Source organism: Sciurus vulgaris, assembly GCF_902686455.1.
Source record: "Sciurus vulgaris genome assembly, chromosome: 5".
NCBI lineage: Eukaryota > Metazoa > Chordata > Mammalia > Rodentia > Sciuridae > Sciurus > Sciurus vulgaris.
In genome coordinates, this window is record NC_136465.1 from 131,908,658 (window position 1) to 131,930,181 (window position 21,524).

A 21,524-nucleotide genomic window follows, 5' to 3' on the forward strand; every position below is an offset into this window, starting at 1 on the left:
CTAAAAAAAAAAAAAGTAACACGTAATCTGTAAAAATAAAATAAAATTAAATTAATTTCCTATTGCTAATATTATATTGTGGAAGTACATGATATTATTAAGAACCCCATAAAATATTGTTTGCAAAGATGATACAGTTTTCCATCATATAGATGCATGTTGGGAGAAATCCTAGTTCTTGGCTGTGACCAGTGAATGTCTCAAGTGTGTAAACTTGCAGGGAGGAGCGTTCCTCTTCTCCTACCTAGGAAAGTAAACAACTGCCCCAAGTTGACTCAGTGTTACCAAGGGAGCCTGTATAGGAGCCTGGTGGTCTGATCCCCCGTGGCACATTGTGATTGGGCAAGAAACCTATAAAATGTATGCCTGTTCCCGCAATAAACCACTTTGCAGGCTGCTCACCACAAGCCTGCTTCCACCCAGCTCCAGGAGTCTGGGGGTCTTGACTCCACGTCATTACCCTGTGTCTGAGCTAGCCTGGCACCACTTCAGATGCATAATATAAATTCCTGTACTACTGGAAGTTTCATTCACTTCTAATATTTTTAGGGCCATTAATAAAACTGCACTGAACATCTGTATGCACACAGTTATGCATGAGGCCAAATTCCTAAGAGGGAATTTAGACATCAAATATGTGAACTTTGATGTTGACTGCTCAATTGCTTTCCAGAAAGGATGTTAAAATGCAAATACCCACAAGCTACATATTATAAGATTGGTTTCATAGGCTCTTGCCACTATTCATGGAGTAACAAAAAAAGGACATAGTAGGTGCTGAATAAATGTCACTTCCTATATTCCAGTTAGTTATAGTTCATATCATTTCTTCATATTAGAATATAAGCTTCCACAAGAGTAGGAATTTTTGTTAATTTTGTTCACTTCTTATCTCTAATGTTTAGAGCAGTCCCTGGAACATTGTAGGTGCTCAATAAGTATTTGTAGAATGAATGAATAAATGAAGGAATGAATGCATGTAGCCTTTGAACTGTCTTGTTCCTGCGTTTGCCTCCTGATGTTTCAACCATCTGTAGCCCACTCTGTGTTCACTGCTTACCTGAAATCCTCTGTTGTTTTGTGTCTTCATTGTTTGGTCTTGTAGGTCTTTATTTGTTTTATCATCAATGGTGCACTGCTTTAAGGCAGGAACCATGGTTTATATGTTTGTTCATTGATTTACAATTCCTGCCCAAAGTTCAGCATGGTGTCTTGGAGAACTTTTTAAGTACTGGAATATTCTCTACTAATCAACATTTTTATTCGTAAATAAATATATTTGTTAATTCATTAAATAATTTACTTTTTGTTGTTCCATACAGGTTGAAGCCACCAATCAAATAATTGCTATTGAACAATCCCAAGCAGATAGGAGCAAAAAGGTTTTCAATCCTGTTAAGTAAGAATTTCTTCTCTGAATTCCTTGGTGAATGTTTTGGGAAGATCTATCATCTAATTTGCTTTGCTTATTTAAGATGAAATTCACTGTTAGAATCTAAATTAGTAATAGTATGTTAATATTATGAATGCATGTTTATCAACAAAAATAAGGTTGGTAAAATACATTGAAATCATTGCAAAAATTCTTAATTAAAAAATCCATTTAAAAAATAATTCTTTATTACTAATGACCTTACTAATAACTTTGGTTTCTTAAAGTAGATTATAGCTATGTCTTCCTTTTAATTTTCCATTTAAATTAGCATGGTGCCGATTGAATTAATTACAAGGTTCCAGATTGTGTACACAATCCACTTTTCTTATTTTTTAAAGATACATTGAGAGATGGTTGAATGGGTTCCAAGATAGAAAGCGTGCACCCTGGGTAGTATCCATAGCATTAGGGCAGTCCAAAGTTAGGGTTCAGTCTCTAGAATTACTTGGAGTGGGATTTGCTCTTTGGCTCATTTGGCTGGGTACGCAGTCAGGACAGCTCAGGGATTCCACGCTCAGTCAATCCCATTTGGGCTGGGAAGAAGATGGTCCTATACCTGACAGGCCAACCACTTGAACAAACAGACTCAGCTTGCTGGTACATCTGGTTCTCCCTTGCCTGAGCAGGCTGGGCATGACCTTCCTTTGGAGGAGGCTGCCTCCTGTTACAAGGCCAGGGGAGGACAAGTCCCTGAAGGGGAAACCACGGCCTTCCCAAAGAGCCTAGAAAAGTTGCTTGTCAGAAGGTGAGTGCTATAGCAACAGCACAAATGAAAGACATCTTTCCTCCCTGCTGTGAAAACAGCAGTGTATGAAGAGCACAGCTCTCGTGCGTCACAAACTCTGGGCGGAGCTTCTGCCAAGTGAGCATTTCCTGGTGCTGGAAAGTCATCGATGGCCTTACCGGGTAGCCACTCCTGACCCTGCTGTGGAGTATTGGTTGGAATAAACTGTCCTCCACAGTGTGATGAGCACTGGGCTCTAAGCACACGAGACACGCTTGAGGGTCTCAGGAATGGATTGGATGTGATCAAGAACTCTGTGTTCTCTTATGATCACTTGGCATTTCTGCTGTACATTTTAGAATTGACCTACTGGCTGACCAGGTCACCAAAGTCACGCTGGGACGATTACACTTCAGTGAAACCACTGCAAACAACATGAGAAAGAAGGGGAAACCAAATCCTGACCAGAGGTACCGGTGCCGCTGCACACATCATGAGGCCAGTTCACTGTCTGACCAGGAAGTGGCCTGGGGGCGCTGATCCTCCTGGCTCTGTCAGCTGGCCTCCTTAAACTGCTTTCCTCCCTTCTCTGACTCTTTCAAGTTTACCAGCATATCCCATTTACCATAGATGCCTTTCTCCTTCCATCCTCACTCCTCACCCTGCCGGTCCTGCCCAGCCTTGATCCTGCTGAGTCTCTAGAGCATCCATCTGTTCATGTCTCATTGACATCTTGGATGGAGGACTGACTGCGTTTCTCCAACATGTGTGCTGATCCTGAAGCACTGCTGTAACTCTTTTGATTAAAAAAGAAAATAAATTTGCCTTCATGATTTAGACTTGGGGTTCTCCAAGTGTGGTCCCAAGACTAGTGGAGAGAGCAAGACCTGGATGTTTGTTCAGAATTGAGAAATTCAAGTTCTCAGGCCTCACCAAAAACCTACTAAATTCAAAATTCAGGAAGTGGGCTTAACAAATTGTTTTGTAACAAATGCTCCAGGTGACTCTGATGCAATGCTTAAGTTTTGAGAACCACTGGTTTAGAACCTAGGTTTTGGTGTTGGGCAGAGTTGAGTTTGAACATTTGATACTGCCATTTGCTAGCCGGGTGACCTTGGACTTAGACTCTCTGAAACACATTTTCCTGTACTGTAAAATCATGGCACTAACAATTCCTACTCTAATAAGGTTGTTTTAGGGACTTAAGTGAAATAACATAGTTAAACATAGCCCAACACATGAAATATTTTGAGTTCTCAATAGTGGTTAACAATAATAGTGGTGATCTTTATTATTCTTACTGATTTATTTTAGATGCATGAAAAAAATCTTGTTTTCTAGGAACCAAAGAACCTATGTAGTGTTATGAAGGAATTTGGTAGTTTTTTTTCCCCCATGCAGTTTGTAAAGCTAAAGCTTTTCTAATAGGGATAGTTTTTATTTTGATTTTCAAGGAATAACCTAATCTTAAAATTATCTCTTCGATGGTACATTTGAAGAAGCAATTGGAATACAGAGATGAAATTGCCTTGAGCGCAAATGGAAGGAAGGTTCAAGTCTTTGACTAAATTTAAGAACTGAATAGGTACAGGAGACACAGCCCAGAGGTCAGGGTGGGAATGATCCAGTATGGTGGGCTAGCCCTGCTAAGGCCAGGCCCAGGGCAGGTGACTTGTGTGTCTCTGGACACAGAGACCTCTGGTGGCTTCCTGTTGAGTTTGTGAGTGGTACTGTGCTGAAGGCCCAGGAGTGCACTGGTGAGGGAGGCCGAGTCAGCACAGGTGAGCTGGGCCCATGCTCCCTCCAGTATCTCTGCACATGGAGGGCTTGCACAACAGCTCACAGCTGGACATAGGGCAAGTGGGGGGCAGTAGCAAGTGAATCAATTGCTCTCTCATTTCCCTGGGGGTGCAGTTTAGAGCAGAAGGGAAAAGACAGTCTCTAAATAAGTAAACTCATCTAGGTAAGTTCACTGTGGATTAACTATTGGGTGGTATTTGATTGCACAAATTGTGTATTTGTTCCCTGATGTGTTGGTGTTGGTCTGCTGTTTCTGAAATAGATACTTCATGTTGGTGGTTGGACTGTATGCTGCTAACCAAGATCAGTTCTATCTGTTGTCTGCCCACATTTCTGAAAGGATCATTGTAAGGGTAAGCTCAGTTCTCTGATTTTTCTGGATCCCATGTTCTTTCTTCTTTGTAGAAAGAATTTGCAGTTTCAATGACATACTTGAAGTATTCTGTGTCTTAATGGATGATGATGATGATAATGGTAATATTAGAAACCATTACTTTTATTTTTACACACTGGTTCTCAACCAAGGCAAATTTTGGCCCTTAAGGATCATTTGGCAATGTTTGGAAACATTTTTAGTTGTCATAATGGGCATCTAGTGGGTAAAGACTAGGGGTGCTGCTCAGTACCTTACAATGTACCGGCCAACCCCTAGGCAAAGAATCATTCTTTCCAAATTGCAGATGGTCCAGAGACTCAGAAATGCCGATTTTTCTTCTGTGTTTTAGGCACTGAGCTATACAATCTATACACGACATCATTAGATATTGCTAGACAATTTACATTATATTCTTGACACCCAGAGAAATCGAGGCTGTAGAGGGCAAGTAATGGGGGCAGGGGTTGTGGCTCAGTGGTACAGACTTGCTTAGCCTCTGTGAGGCACTGGGTTTGATTCTCAACACCACATATAAATCAATGCGTAAAATGAAGGTCTAGCAACATCTAAAAAAAATTTTTAGAAAGGTTAAGTAATGTGCCCACGATGGCACAGCCTGTAATGATGGAGCCTGGATTATAACCCAGTTTTTTCTGACTCCAAAGCCCACAGGGTAAGGAAAGTGCCAGGGAGGTTTGTGGTGCCCCAAAGTAACTGGTGACCCCAGGGAGTCTGGGCCACTGTCTAGCTTATAGCAATGGCTCAATGCATTTTGCAGAGGGTCACAGCTGTGAATGAGAGTCTTGGCAGCCAAGCAAAAATATAAAGCTGTTGACAGCTGTGTGAGGTAAGGCTGGCCACTACTGAGAAGGCCAGGGCACAAGGTAACAGGTAACCACAGGTCCGGCAGCCCTGGGAGGGGCTGTATTGTCATTGCTCTTTGAAGTGATACAGGGAGGATGTGCACACTCCAGCAGGGAAAGTCATTTGCTGCTGGCACGCCCAGGCTCTGGGGGAGAGATCTGCCACTTGGGGAGTGGTATCTCTCCTTACCTGCTGTTCTGAAACAAAGGGCCCTCTGTAATTCTTTCAGTCAATTAAAAATAATAAGCCACCTACTAGTGGAAATCCTTCAATGACCTCTCAGAGTTTTACTGGAGGTGAAGTAATGATAGAAATGGGGTAAACTCCTCATGTGTTCAGATGTCCCTATGAAGGCCACTGTACATGCCCCAGGCTGTTTTTTGGAGGAGATTTGACATCACCTGAAGCAAGCGAGGTGCCTCTGAGCAAAGGCAGACAGAGACCTCTCCTGCCATAAGCCCAGCACAGAGGTGCCTGCCCACCCCTCACAGTGGTCAGGTGCTCTTGGGCACCTCACTTGATGTAATCTAGGATTGCCTGGCTGTTGTAGCAAATCTGATTTAAAGTCTGGAGATTGCGATTACTTATTGTTTCTGATTTTGCTGTGGAAGGAATAAAGACAGTGTCATTATTTTCTTTTTTCCTGTTTTTTCTTTTTGGTACTGGGGATAGTATCCAGGGGCACTTTATCCTGAGCTACATCCTTAGCATTTTATAATTATTATTATCATTTATTTTGTGATAGGGCTTTAGGGTTTTCTTAAATTGCTGAGGCTGGTCTGAACTTGTAATTTTCCTGCTTCAGCTTCTTAAGTCACGAGATCATAGGCGTGTGCCAACACGCCCTGCAGTGTGTCACTATTTTCCAAATTGGCATAGACCAGGTATTGTGACAGTGCTGTTCTGAGTGGTGTGACTTGTGCTTGAGTCAGACAGTTTGCTAGTTACCTTCATATTTTGAATAATTTACCTGGCAACCAGGTCCCTCTGTTCTCTGCTGGCAACTCCTGTAGAGCCCAACTGCAGCCGCCCAAGTCCTCAAGGCACAAGAGCCAGGAGAGCAACAGGGAAGGAGCTCTGCTTCCTGGCCTTTGGTATTCAGCACCTCTTGGCTCATTGACACCTCCTCATACCAAAGCACAATGACAGCTAGCGCATGTGAGGACGTTGAGAAGTTGAAAGTTTCTGTAATTCACCTTCAGTATGAATGTGAAAATCACTAAATTGCACTCAGCATGGATTGGGTGTCATGTTATTTTCTAAAGTTTTATTTTAAAAAGTTGACTGCATGGTGTTCTTCTTGCTATCATTTTTGGTTAAAGAGAATATTCTGTATGTGTGCTGGGCAACACAAGATGACCCTAATGTTGATACAGGAACCCTCATACACCCAAATGAAAATATCTCATTGATGTTGTTTCATTCTAACTCCAAATCACACAAGTGAAAATGAATATAGAATTTTCATTCTACTTAATTGATATTTAAACCAACCAAGAGAAAATTTGAATTTAAGGAATGACAGTACTGTTTGATTCAGTGAGTTTTACAAGTGTCCACAGAAAATGTTTCCCTATAAATATGGGTTGGGCAGATGGCAGAATCAGTCTATGTTCTACACAAGAGCCAAACATGGCCTTAAGGATCATGGTTTGTTCTGTTAGTTTGACCTTCAGAATAAAGAACAGGAAGACAAATTCAATAATTAAAGACCTTACAAGACCTGGCTACATTAAATGAACCTCAACTGCATCTAGCAAACTAGAATTCATTTTATGGCCTGAAAACCACTTCTCCAAACGGTAGAGGTAAATGTTTCACCTTTAGGTAAGGGCGCTAGCAAGAGGCTGCACCTTGATGAGATTTAGGCTCTGGGAGGTGTTCAGGAGACATCGTGCTTGTCAGAGTCCTCCTTGGAGAGAGAATGGTGGGCAGTACCCAGTAATTGTTCATCTGGGTTGTCAATCAAAACAGCTTTAGAAATATATTATGTTCCTGTGGTGTAAATCGACCAATTTAATGGAAATTAAGGTTTATTTAAGAGAACAGATTTATTTCCCAGGTCTTTGTTTTTGGGACCTTTCCCCAATGGAGTTCCTTCAGATTCCTTTTGTTAATGACTAGGCTTTACTTCAGCTCCACTTTCCTTCTGAAACACTTAATTACACCTGGTTTGGAGTGCTGGTTGCAGCAGGAGGTAGGATTATGTTTGTCTGCCTTTCAAAGACATTCTAGGATTTCCTCATTTTGACAACTAACAGATTATTCCAGTTCCTTTCCCAGAATAATAGAAATAGCCATATTCCCAAGCACGCCTCCTTTATTTCTCTGCAGAGCAAACCGAGGTGAGAAATCAAGACCCAGGATTAGGGAAGAAAAGAGGCCTGATGTGGTTGCAAGGATGGGGAGAGCGCAGAGCCATGTGGGTCTCCCAGCTCATTTTCACTGGCTCCTAACTATTTCTGACCATAAACCTGCCTTCCCTCACCCAGCACATGCACACACACACACCCCTCTTCTAGAGCTCAGACAGATTTTTATTTATCCAAAGGCATCAGTTTGTGGAGTAATGTCTGTTTCTCTCTGTGGTTGGACATCCACAGAGCTTTATGTCAACTGCGGAAGGGATAACTCAGGACATAGTACTGAGAAGTGGTTCTCAAACCACACCAGAGTAAGCATCCTCTGGCGGGCCCGTGCAAACACTGCCCCCTGGATTCACTCCCAGGGTTTTTGGTTTAATAGATTAAGGTTGCCTGAGACTATTCATTTCCCACAAGCTCCGGGGACATGATGATGTGCTGACCTGTGGCCCACGCTTTGAATAGTGCTGGTGAAGAACATTTCTAGACCCATTTTCTGAAACACTTTTAAAAGGTGTCAAAACCAGTTTCCTAAGAGCTGCCTTCTTAGGCCAAGTCCTCCTATCCGCACCTTGGCTGCTGCTTTAGAATCCCAAGAAATGGTTAAGCAAAGAGGTTCCAGTCTTTTTTTTTCCAGACTTTGGGGACTCAAAATGACTGCGCTGCTGTCTCCTATTCCAGGTGCCTGCAGGGGGCACTCTTTACATTGCCTACTTCGTGGATACAGGTCCGGGGAACAGGGCAGCTCTGTAGGTTTGTTGCTGACAAGAGCAGATTATGTGATTGCAGGTTAAACGGAGATTCCTATGCTTACTGGAGCATGACGAGGATGAATTTGTGACGATTTGTCCTCATTTTTGCCAACTATTCATGCACACATGATTTCAACCAGTCCCACTACAACCCTCAAGATGGGTATACAATTATCTTTATTTTTCTGTACGCTGGTTATAGAAAGATTAATGACTGCCCCAAGGTCTCACAACCAGTTGATGTGATAACATAGACAAGAATGTTCAGGTCTTCCCAAAATATATGAGGCTGTGAGACAAATAACAAAAATATTTTAGAAACATTCGTGAATTCATTTTGGTGTTTGGTATTCATTAACCACTGTTGGGCCACATGTGAATACAAATTCATAATTCTGGAAAGAGATAGTACATTGCAGTTTGCATTGACACTTGAAGATTTTCGATTCCAGAGAAGGGACATAATTTCATAGGTCTTATATTTTTCCCTCCCCTGATGAGGACCCCCCTACCTAGGGCTATATCTTTAGAACATTGTAAATCTGTGTCCCATTTTTAAAAGTGATTTTAACATATTTTAGGGATTTGAGTTTTCATGTGATGAAAGTCAAATGAGAATGTTGGAATTGTTTCAAAAAATTAAATCTTCTTATATCTGCTGTTCCAGTATCAAGTTACTGACATGACAATAATTATGCTAAAGCTCATTAACAACAACAAAAAGATCCGTTGCTGTCCTACTTTGTTTCCTTGAATTGGCTCATTATATTCAGCACAGAGCAAAATACATCAGCATTTTATGTGGCATACCTTTGGATTTAGTTGACTGCCCACTATAAAAGGATTTGAGTCCAAGCCAATTGCCATTCATATCCAAGGGGGCTCCAGGGACTTTGCAGAAAAGCTCTTTGTTCAAGTGAATTTACACGAAATAATGTCCATAGTTGTTACTTTATATTCTTTCACCGCTCCTGTCTATCAAATGTCAGTGGCTGAGTCTTCTAAGTGGCTCAGGGTTTGGATAGGTATGAATGAAATAAGAAGTTGAAGACACCTGAAAAGTTCTTCCACTGAAACCAAACTAAGAACTAAACTTCATAACTTCTTTTATTTATTTGAATGAGTTACATGTGGATATGGTAAAACAGTCAATACAGAGAGAGTATGAAGTGAACAGTGACTTTCCCTCCCACCCTGGTTTCTAGGTCTCCATTGTTATTGGCTCCAGAGACCACCTGCGCATGCTCAGATGCCCAGCTTGCAGGGGCTCATGACCACCAGAAAGGCAGAGTCAAGTCGCTGTATTACTGCTGATTTTTTAAATGCTCAGGATCCCAAATTTTGGATATGTGATAACCTGCTGCAAACACTCAAGAAACACAGAAGATATCATTATTTTAAAAGTAAATTAATTTTGTCGTGAGAAGTTTTAGGGATTAAGAGACCCTTATATAAAGCTGTTCGAAAATAAACTCAGCAGCTACAGGGAAACAGGGAAAAAGGAAAATGGTGCAATGGGAAATTCTTTGGCAAAGAATTTTATTTAAGAATAAAGCCTCCAGAACTTTGACTACCATAATTATCTCAGTTGTCTAGAAGACTGCCTGGGCTACTTCTCAGCAACACCATAAAATAGACAAAGTTAGAACTGTTATTTAATCATCAGAGGTTGTAGACCTCCAGGACTTGTTAGCTATTTGTTCTTGGGCAATTTATCTTTTCAGAATGTCAGCATCCATAAAATGAGGATAATACTACCTATATCACAGAACTGCAGTGTCGATTAGCACACAAAAATGTAGCTGTTATTATTCTTTTTTTCGTTATTTTGTTGTTGTTATTATTCTTCATTGCCCTCTGTATTTAGGGAATAATTGAGGGAATAATTTAAATAATTAAATATATTTGTATTATCTTTTGCTTGTTGCTTACCTATGAACGTATCAGTGCTTTGAAACTGTAAAGGGCTGGCTAAATGCAAGATATTTTTGCTTCTCTGGAACCTGCATAAGCTTGTAAAGCATTGATTTAGGGTTCTGATTTTGCATTATTATTGTTATTATTATTTCTGGAAAGAGAGTCCTTTTTAGTTGTCTTCTACTTCTTTACCTGCCACCTGGTATAATATTCTCAATTGCAGAGAAATTCGTAGAGATTGAATGTTCCAAGCCATAGCATGTAGACCCCCTGCTATTGGAGGTCAGAGTGGCTGGAGATGCCTCCCTGACTGTCCTGGGGCCCCAGAGTTATTCAGATATGTCAGAATGTTCTACCGAATATACAAATCTCATGTGAAAGCCTAAGATAGCATTCTGTTTTTCTTTGCTCTGAAGACTAACCATCATGTATTCTTGATACTATAACTTTGGTTGTACCATGTTTTTATATTTTTCCAGGCCTCTAACCCTGGGCAGTTTGAAAATGACAGTGATGCGTTATGGCAGCGAGGACAAGTTCCAGAATCTGTTGTCTGTCATGGTCGAGTAGGAATAAACACAGATGCACCGGACGAAGCCCTGGTTGTCTGTGGCAACATGAAAGTGATGGGGACAATCATGCATCCCTCTGACAGCCGGGTGAAGCAGAATATCCAGGAGGTGAGCTCTGGGCAGCAAGCGGGCCCCTCCTCTGATAACCAGTCAGGTGTGCTCCGTGCTCCTGGCCTCGGACCTGCCTTGCTTGAGCATCTTTACGTGTTGCCTGTGAGACTAGCGCACTGCTTAAAGTCAATGGCTGTTGGAGCTGTTGGGTGTCTCTGCTGAAACTGTGAAGCAGTTCCTACCAAGAGACTGGATTTACCTGACAGGAGCATTGGGCAGTGACAGCATGTCACTGGCTTCACACATGGCAAGGCTCAGAGATGTTTGCTATAGGCCGTTGCCCTTGCTTCCTTGCTTGTCAACTGCCTGAGCTTGCTTTTTCCTTTCCATCTCCCTGCCTGAGTACTGCTTCAGTCCAGTTCCTGATCACGATTCTCCTGGACCTCTCTAGCCTGCTCCTTCCATTATCTTCCCGCCGCATCATCTTTGAAGAGCAGTTGAGAAGCTACTGGATGAATCCCATGGACCACAGGGTCGAGGTGAGAACCCCTGGGCCATGGAATTGATCCAGTACCTTTTCCCTCTGTGGAGAGGCAGTGGCCAGCAGAAGTCAGAATCAGACCTATACGTCAGGAGGCCACAGCGCCACTTGAGGCTTTCCCCAGCTGTGTGACCCTGGATAAAACACTTAACCGCACTGAACTTAGAGTCTTCTGTAAGTTGAAAATGTACCTGCCTGCCTGACGCTTCTGAGCCTTTTAAAAAAATTTTAACCAGTTAAGATAATAAGTACCTATCTGTCTTGGAAATTTACAACTGCTGTGTGAACCAAATGGATTAGGATGAGGATTCTAATCCCTTGGCCAGGCCTCTCCTGGTTCCAGTTCTTCCACCAGTTTCCACTCACTGCTTCTACCCCTTCCCATTTTACTACTTCTCCCAGAAGTATTTTTGAGGCTATGGCAAAACTGTGTCTTTAAACCTCCTTTCCTTACTCTTTTTTTAGCTAATAGGAGCACTAATCTGTAAATCGTTGGCTCTTTTTCCAGACTGCATTCCTTTCCCAGTGCAAATCTGCACTGGTTTTTCTAAACCAGCCAAGGAATGTCCTTCTTTGCTGAGAGGATTCCAAAGAATGGTTGTAATTGTAGACTATTACACTGCTTGCGAAGCTGCAGATCATGTTAGAAGAACTGTGACCTACTAGCCGTTTGGGAACTCGGGACTAGAAAGTTCTCACATGTTTCCAGGTATCAGTTCTAGAAATTGAGTCTTTGAATTTTAGAAAGACGTAAATTGCATTTTAGATCATAGCAACCCAAACATACTCTTGCAACTGACTGTACAATTCCCTTTGGAGTTTCATTGAAATTTAAGTGGAATATAATAAACAGGGACTTTCCCCTAGGCTTACAGAATCCTTTACCAAATTCTTCATGTTTTGCTTCTTGATTTGAAGGAGAAAAACAATCAATAATAAAACAAGCTTCTGTGGAACTTCTTAAATCTCTTTGAAGAAGCCTTCATAAAAAATGAAATGTCACCCCAGTCCAGATTTTAAATGTGAATTTCCTTTACCCACTTCCTGCTCACAGTAATCTGATGGAATAAAGAGATTTCTGGTCTGGAGACTTATCCTGAAATCTTATCCTGAAGTCTTATCCTTTAGCCCAGAATGTTCTATGCCTGTGTTATCTGTGAAGAGGGAATGCTCATATTCATTTTACCCATGTTAAGGGTTTTTCCAAGATTGTGTATGTGAAACATTTTTTTAGCTGTACAATGCTAAGCAAATAGGTATTATTAATTTTACTTATATAAAATGCAAATGATATGTAATTCATCTATTAAATTATTTCATATTAATATTAGTTCTATCCACATTTATGAAATATATATTACCAGAAATCTTGGCTGTCCCACCTGCCATGTTTTACAGAGATGAGAGAGATGACAGTAATGCTGATGATGGCTCTCATGGTGGTATGAACTTCACCTTCACCTCTCTCTGACTCAATTTTTCCAACTTAAAAAAAATTTTTTTATTTGTTCTATTTAGTTATATTTAAAATTTTTAAAATTTGTTCTATATTTTCCAACTTTTAAAAAGGACTATTCCTCCAAATTTTGAGAGATTTGTCTTAGACCATTTTGCTATAGCAAAATACCATAGGTTGGTAGAATAGAAATTTGTCACAATTCTAGGGTCTGGGATCCAGGTGTTGGCAGTATTGGTGTCTGGTGAAGGTCTGATTCCGCTGCCAGGGAGGTGCCTTGAATGGTGTGTGCTCACGTGGTAGAATGGATGAAAGAGCAAAACAGGCCTGAGCTAGTTCCCATGGGCTTGATTAAAAGTTACTAATCCATTCACAAAGCCAGGGACCTCATGACCTAATCGCATCCCCCAAATGCCTCACTTCTTAATTCAACCTCAATGGGAATTCAATTTCCACAAGAATTTTGGAGGGGAAGAGTCAAATTATCATTCATTGGTTGATATGATCATGTGCATAAGACTGAAGGCATTTTCTCCTTCTGTAAGGGTGCCAGCCCACCAGAGCTGGCCAGTGGTGGCCGAGCGTGTTGATCAATACTGTAATTGGGGAAAACCAATTGAGGTTGCTGCCTTGCCCTGACTATGTGCTCACTCAAGACAATGAAAATTGCTTTGTAGAGAATGAGCATGTAGATGTCTGTGTTCAAAGGGGAGATGTCTGGTGTTTACCCAGACACACATCCAAGATGCAGAAGAGGACACAGATCTGACCAAGACCTGTGTGTCTGAAGCACTGGAAAGACGAGGGTGTGCTGAGTGCGGAGCAGCAGCTTCACTTGCTTCACTTGCTCATTGTGTCTGCTGATATGCCTGCAGACCAGAGAAGGAAATGCAACTCTGCAGCGGAAACTGAGCTGGATAGGAGGAAAAGCCATGCCAGAAATCAAAGGGATGGGAGGAATATTCATGTCAATGCAAAACAAAACTAAACAAAAACTACAAGGAAGTTTAGAGCTGAGTTGCATCAGTCAAATTCTGTGGTGAAAGAAATTCGGCCTGATATTTAAAAATAAAATCTGAAAAAAGAAATCAGTTAAGATGAAAGGCCCAGAGATTGTTTTGTTTTTCTCCCAACCCTACTAGTCAGTGTACTAGTTGAAGACAAAATTGGACGTGTGAAAAGCTTAATTAAGAGAGTCAAGCATACAGTCTCCCTCAGGGCTACCAGTTAAGTGCAGAAACTCCTCAGCTCAGTGAGAGGGTGTCTCCCAGGCTGTTCCTGCTACAGGTTGGGCTGGGCTGAGGCCATGACCAGCTCACGGAGCCTGAGATCACTTTTCCTGAACACACAGGCCTGGAAGTTCTCTGTGGAACAGTCCCTGAGTTAATGACATAGAGACCATGCTTGTAACACAGCCAGATGATGGCGGCCAATGCATTTGTCGTCAAAACTTCCAAAAGCTGCTGTGGGCAAGATCACATCAGATACCTGAATTCATTTCCTAGCTCCTTGCTCAACACACACTGGTGCCTTATGTGCTAACCTGTGTAGGGTTCCTGGGGAGGATTCAAAGAAGGCACAGTTCTTGCTTCCAGGGGTTTTCCTAGGCCAACTTGACCCATTGGGAACAGGCAGTCCCGGCTGTCAATATTTGGCTTTGAAAAGTCTATAAACCAGCATTGGCAATCCGACGAGATTTTCTTTGAAGAACAGTGTTAAAGGTGTTCAGGTGTCCCAGTTAACCCTCAACATTTTCTTTGGCCAAAAATTCATCTAAGGTACCATGGTGAAATACTAGAGAATCCAATTGCCATGACTATGATTCCTAGCAATGTCTCTGGGGAAAATATGATCAAGGATCCAAGATAAAAATTAAGGGCCATTTTCCCTCTCTGTGGTGTGGATAGGCAGAGGGAAGGCACAGCCTCCTCTGCTTTCCATCTGCAGGAAAGGAGCCCACTCTGCCTCTATGTTGTCCTCTGGGGGATTCACGCAGGCACTACAGGATTGAGGAGCTTATCAGAAGAGAGCACAGGGGGTGTGCACTTGGGTAGGTGGTGCCAGGCCAGTCCTGGCTGGTTCCTGGCTGGTTCTTCAATTCTGTCAGTAAGTTTCCTTCCATGTCACTACGCTCCTTCTTTTTATTCATTTTTTTCTCCATTGAAGATTTTTCCAGACTCCTTGTTAGGCACTGCACAGGCCCTGAAATGAGTAAGACACAGACCTGACCCTGAGGAAGAAAACTTTTGTTAAAATATAAGAAATACTCATTGAGGATCTGAAGTTCAAAACTAACCTCAGTAATGGTGAGGCACTAAGCAACTCAGTGACACACTGTCTCTAAATAAAATACAAAATAGGGCTGGGGATGTGGCTCAGTGGTTAAGTGACCCTGAGATCAATCCCCAGTACCAAAAAAGAAGAAGAAGGAGGAAAAGGAGGAGGAGGAGGAGGAGGAGGAGGAGGAGGAGGAGGAGGAGGAGGAAGAGGAGGAGGAGGAGGAGGAGGAGAAGAAAGAAAAAAGAAAAGATAAATACTCATTGAATCTCCAGTACCGAGGATAGTATCAGCACATAGAAGCTACTCAATAAATATTTGATTAATAAGTAAAGGAGTTCTCAGGGACAGAGGTGTGCTCTGGGTAATGTGAAATTGTGACTACCGTTTTTTAGCCTGACCTGGAAGGCCCTCCCTGTTCTGGCCTCCACTTTATGGTCTCATTCTTAATGCCACACTCTGCCTTCAGCAGACATCTTTCAGGCGATTTGCTGCCTTGGACCTTGGTTGCTGCTGTTCTCTCTGCCTAGCATCTTCAACTTAGATTCATTCTTTCCACCCCACCCCTTCCCACATCTTTTCCCGACTCTTAAAATTATTAAGGTATGTAACAACTATTATTTGAGCACCCACAACATGCAAGGAGTTGTACTAGAAATTGGTCATATAGTGATGAACAGAAAATCATGGCGTTAAATATGCCTTCATTCTCATGGGGTGTGTATCCTACAGGGAAACAGGACAAAGTTGACATAACTAGATGTCTGGTGATAATTGTGGTTGGTGCCATGAAGGAGTGCAGGGCAATGAACTCATCACAGCATAGGGACCCTTCCTAGTCTCAAAGGTCAAGAAGTCCTCTGAGGAAGGACATGGGGAGAATACTGGGGGAGGAAGATGTTGAGCTCTTAAGGCAGGGACAATGGCACCAATAAAGGTCCTGAAGGGAAAGGAGCAGAACATATTTGAGGATCCAAAATAAGTCAAGGTCTTGGTTGGACTTGACCATCTCTCAGAAGTCTCCTCTTTTGATCCCCTAAAAATATTTTGAGTACCTCCTTGGATTTTCTGTGATTTACTCATCATAATTCCATCATTACCTGCGTTTCTTTCATTGTAATAGAATCATGTGATATGCTTATCTTCCTGTCAAAGCCACAGACTTCTAAAAGACAATCATTTTTTAAGGTATATTATGTCGAAGGTAATTGGCAAATGTGAGTTGAATAAAACAAATAAAAAAATGAATCAAACTTAGCTCTTGATAATGGTCATTATATAAACAGTGGTAAGCTCAAAATTATACTCCTGGATAAGTATCTGAGGTAAAACTAGTCCATTTTGCCAGTTAGCCTCTAGCCACCGTCTTCACAACCAGCCAAACTTGTGAAGGTCTAGGAACCCTAACTGATGGCAGGGGAGCTGTCCTGCCACCTCGTGCAGTGGTCAGGGGAGGAGCTGAGAGTCATGGTAGGGTTTCTTAAAACAACAACTACAAAAAGCATTTTTGCACCTTCTATCATGTGGATGGATGCCACAGGCAGTATATTTTAATTGCCAGAACATCACTGGTTTCATAAGGAAATTTGGGGAACTGAGTGTTGCCAATTTTTCATTTGCCAAATAAATTCATTAAAAAATGATCCTGCTATTTTCATCCATTCATTAAAAAATTAAAAAAAAAAAAAACTCACAGGGGAATCCTTTTATTCAAACACAATTAACTTTAGGGAAAGTTCACTCTATTTTCTTGATTGATATCATTTTTCTGGGATCCAGGGAAATTTTTTTGATGACTTCACTCTGACAGTTGAGAACACCTTTAGACACAAGAACAAGTATCTCAGAGAACAATGCTGTTGTTGACCAGAGTGATCTGGGGAGGAGTTTCCAAATGAATGGGAAAGTCTGGGTCCAGAAGGACCAGTGGTTAGTCGAGCCAGGTTTGCAAACCACTCAGAGAATTTTTTTCCAGCAAAATGTTCTAAAAGCAATTCAATTATATAGGATCTATCTATACCTATAGGTTGGTACTTGAACTAAGCATTGCATTTTCAATTTGTAAACACAGGTTTTGCTATGAACCTGTGCACCTGTTTGAAAGTGATTCCCTGTGGTCATGAATAGCCATTGTTTTTCTCCAAGTGAGGAAGCTTTTCTCAGGAAGAGGATTCTCTACTCAGAGGAGAAAGTAAGGCAAGATCAGTGAATGGTAGAGCTTTTGCCCTGTAATTTAGACTCAAAAACACTGGATGAATTTATTAGTCATTAGATTCAAGTCACTGATATGAACCTTAAAAATGTGGCTTCTCTGAGAAATCCAGAAATTTCTCTTAATCTCATTTGGAAGAGAAGAACAGTGCCATTGTCAATATTGCATAATTTCTCTGGGCCACTCTGAGCATTGATTTGAATACCAAATATCTAAAAGGGTGAAATCTGCTCTTCTTTAATTAAATTAGGTTGACACAAATGAACAGCTGAGAAGAATAGCCCAAATGAGGATTGTTGAATACGATTACAAACCCGAATTTGCATCTGCGATGGGAATAAACAGTGCCCATGAAACAGGTACACACGCAAAGTCCCATTTTAATTTTGAATTGTCAACTATTAAACTTTTAATTCTCTCTTTATTTTGAGGTTGTGTGCTGTAGCATTGGACAACACCCTGATGAGCTAACTCACCTTTGGTGAAACCCACAGTCACTAGCACAGGAAAGGTTAAAGGATTTCCATGTCATCTTTACTAAACACCCTCACTTTTGCTTCCCAAGGTCCTGGTGGAGTGTTTTGAATATATTATTTCTTTTCTCTGGAGTCCTCTTGCTCATGAGATGAGGGTTCAGGGGCAGAGAGCCCCTCAACCTGTGGGAGGTACAGCATCAGGCAGTCTTGGGATGGAGAGAAGAGGTGGAGTGGGTATAGGTAAGAGAAAGGGTAAGAAGTGATGTCTGTTCTCCACCTGGGAATCTTAAAGAGAAAAAGAACGTTTAGAGGCAAAGACCTCCTAAAAGAAAAACGAAATCAAGCCAATGCCCCACCCCGCCTTGTATGTAAGGGATTTTAAGGTGTTCAGTCAACCTTTCCAATATTTGGCAGTCTCAAAAAAAAAAAAAAAAAAAAAAAAAAGGGGCAGAGAAAATGATATTCCTACTTTTAATCCTATGGTGGTTCTTGGCTCAGAGCGTCTTTGCCTCAAATGTACTGTAGATCAAAGTGAAAGTTGAGAAGGGATAAGAAGCTATTTCCAAAGGTGCCCTACAGCCATTATTATCCTCTTCTGATGCAGGCCTGGAACGTTTTCTCCTGGAAGGTCTGTTGTGGATTAAAACTGTTGGCGTGTTTTGTACATAGGAATGATTGCCCAGGAGGTGAAAGAGATCCTGCCCAGAGCCGTAAGAGAGGTTGGTGATGTCACCTGTGAAAATGGAGAGAAACTGGAGAACTTTCTCATGGTTGATAAGGTAATCAGCACTGAGTCCACATCTGTGCTCTGGCTGTCTGAACCCCTTCTGTGGCAGCACAGGAGCTGAAACATCTAACCAGGAAACAGGACACTGAAAAGAGTTCTTCACTGAGCTGTGGAGTGAGTGGGTATCAGTGAACCTGCACTGACCATAGGCATCAAAAAGAAGGGACACGAGGAGGTTTCCATCATGGGAGATGTCAAATGTCTGAGGCTGGGGATGGCCTGGTCGGTGAGCTTGAATTGGTTTTTCCACATTGTCCTAAAAATTCATAACATCATTTTGTACTTCATACATATGGACAGCTATACTTTGTCAACATGTAATAATAAAAAGTAGAAGTCCCATAAAGGAAAAGAAAAATGAATATGCAGCAGTAAGAATTCCACTTCAGTAAGGGTTGTTGTGAAACCAACACTGGAAAGTCCACTCTGCATAAATCCTCTTAAAACAAGGACCAGGCATCATGATAAACACCAACACAAAGGTTTTGATTAGACTTCATTCTGAAAACAGGACTAGCCAGCCATGATGGCTCCCGCCTGTAGTTCCAGCTACTCAGGAGGCTGAGACAGCAGGGTTGCTTGAGTCCAGGAGTTCAAGGCCTGCCTGGGCAACATAGCAAGACCCTGTCTCAAAGAAACAAAACAGAACTAAAACTTACAAAAATATGTCTTCTGTAATACAACTTAAACTATAAGTACACCATGTGCTGCTTCTCAGAATGATGAAAGATCAAATGGAGTGCTGAATTATTTTTGAGTAGTTTTTTGATGAAATTATGTTGGACTTTCAGACAGTCGTAAAGTAGGTCATTTTTACAAAGATATTCATGGGACTTATTTCTGTTCCCTCAAGGGTCTGTCTTAATTCCTTGATATTCAAATCTTTCTCTTTTGAAGGAATGTCATCATGCCTCTGGCTTAGCTTCCCTTCGCTGGGTGACAGGTCTCAGTCTGCAAGTCCCTCGCTTGTGGCCACAGTGTGCATGATTTGAATAGTTCTCTGGTACTACTCAAATCAGTTCTCTGTCAATTCTGTGAAATCCTGCATTTTTTGCAAGGTTGGCAAATTCACTCTGCCTCTGACTTGCTTTACTTTGCATTACTGTACTTGCCGCCCAGAGGAAAGACCGATTGTCATAGGGATTTTGTAGTAGTGAGGAGAGATGTTTGAGTGGAGATGAATTTATAATTTGTCATTTCACGGGAGCATTGCTTTCCAAACTTCAAAGTCACACACATCACTGGGATCTTAATAAAATGCAGATTTTTATTTGGGGAGATCCTGCAGGTCTCCCTAGCCTCCAGAAGATGCCAGTCCTGCCAACCCTGCTGTTCAAAAGGTACCCTTAGAGGGGCAAAGTCAACTGTGCCTATTCATGTTAGGCCCTTCCATCATCTTCTACCTACAAGACGTGTCCAGCACTTAGGTAACAGCATCTGAGAGTCCTGCTCAGCTCTACTTAGCCCTGGGCTGTAAGAGCTGAGTGGCAGAAGATCACTTATTGCCTTCTGCTTCCTGGGAACATGTTTTGGGTAGAAGAAATTCTCCAGTTGCTCTCTCCTAGGCCTAGGTTCTCATGAGATATTTACTTATTTTCCAAAAATTTTTTTTTTTTTCTTTTTTTTTTTTTTTGCTACCAGAGTTTGAACCCAGGGGTACTCAACCACTGAGCCACATCCCCAGCCCCCTTTATTTTCTATTTTGAGACAGGATCTTCCTAAGTTGCTTAGGGCCTCGCTATGTTGCTGAGGCTGGCTTTGAACTTGTGATCCTTGTATCTCAGTTTCCCAAATCTCTGGGTTTACAGGCACACGCCGCCATCCAATTTTTTTACTAAAGTAAAATACACGCAACATAAAATCTATCATCCTAACCATTTTTAAGTGTACAGTTCAGTGGTATTAAATACATTCATAAGGTTGGATGACCATCACCGCCATCCACCTTCAGAACTCGTCTCATTTTGTAAAACGAAGCTCAGGACCCCCAGTAATGCCCATTCCTTCTTTCTACTCTCTACCATCTTTCTCCCTTCTGTCTCTATGATTTTGACTAAATCTAAATACTTCATGTAAATGGAATTGTGAAGTATTTGTCTTCCTGTGATTGGCTTATTTCACTTAACATTGTGCCCACCAGATTCATCCCTGTTGTAGTGTGCAGATTTCCCTTGTTTCCAGGCTGTATGTATAAGCCAGCCATTGTGCATAGACCACATTTGGCTTATCCATTCATCTGTTGGTGGACAGTGGGTTGCTTTCACATTTTAGCTATTGTGAATGATACTACCATGAACATGGGTGCAGTATCTTTTTGAATCCCTGTTTTCAACTTTTGTGGCTCTATACTCAGAAGGAGAATTGCTGAATTGTGTGGTAATTTTATTTTTAATTTTTTGAGGAACTGCTATACAGTTTCTGGTGAGTGTATCATTTATCCTACTTACAGTGCCCAGGTATTCCAGTTTTTCCACATCCTTATCAGTACTTACAATTTTTTTTTAATAGTAGCCATCCTAGTGAATGTGAGGTGGTATCTCATTATGGTTTTGATTTGCATTTCCCTAATGATTAGTGACACTGAGAATCTCTTAATGTGACTTTTTTAAAAAAAATTTTGTTTTAATTGTAGGTGGACACAATACCTTTATTTTATTTCTATGTGGCGCTGAGGATCAAATCCAGGGTCTCATGCACACTAGACAAGCACTCTACCACTGAGCCACAACCCCAACCCTCTTAATGTGATTTTTGACCATTTGTGTATCTTCTTTGGAGAAATGTCTATTAAATTCATTGCCCATGTTTGGACTGTTTAGTTTTTTTGTTGTGGTTAAGTTTTAGAAGTTTTCCATTTATTTTGGACATTTGTCCCTTAATGTAACTTGCAAATACTCTCTCACATCCTGTTGGTTATTTTT

At 41.4% G+C, this 21,524-nt stretch overlaps 1 protein-coding gene across 8 annotated transcripts in view; it reads left to right on the forward strand.

Annotated features, from left to right (window-relative positions):
* The window catches only part of MYRFL (myelin regulatory factor like), a 76,126-nt gene that overhangs the window by 11,904 nt on the left and 42,698 nt on the right, over positions 1 to 21,524 (forward strand). For all 8 annotated transcript variants that reach the window (XR_013764108.1, XM_079142090.1, XM_079142085.1 and 5 more), the window contains exons 5-10: positions 1,323 to 1,399; positions 2,519 to 2,629; positions 4,222 to 4,312; positions 10,711 to 10,911; positions 17,591 to 17,699; positions 18,486 to 18,595. Coding sequence is in view for 7 of the 8 variants with exons in the window: in XM_079142090.1 (XP_078998216.1) it covers positions 1,323 to 1,399; positions 2,519 to 2,629; positions 4,222 to 4,312; positions 10,711 to 10,911; positions 17,591 to 17,699; positions 18,486 to 18,595 (699 nt within the window). In the remaining variant the exon portion in view is untranslated. The remainder of the gene's footprint in view (positions 1 to 1,322; positions 1,400 to 2,518; positions 2,630 to 4,221; positions 4,313 to 10,710; positions 10,912 to 17,590; positions 17,700 to 18,485; positions 18,596 to 21,524) is intronic.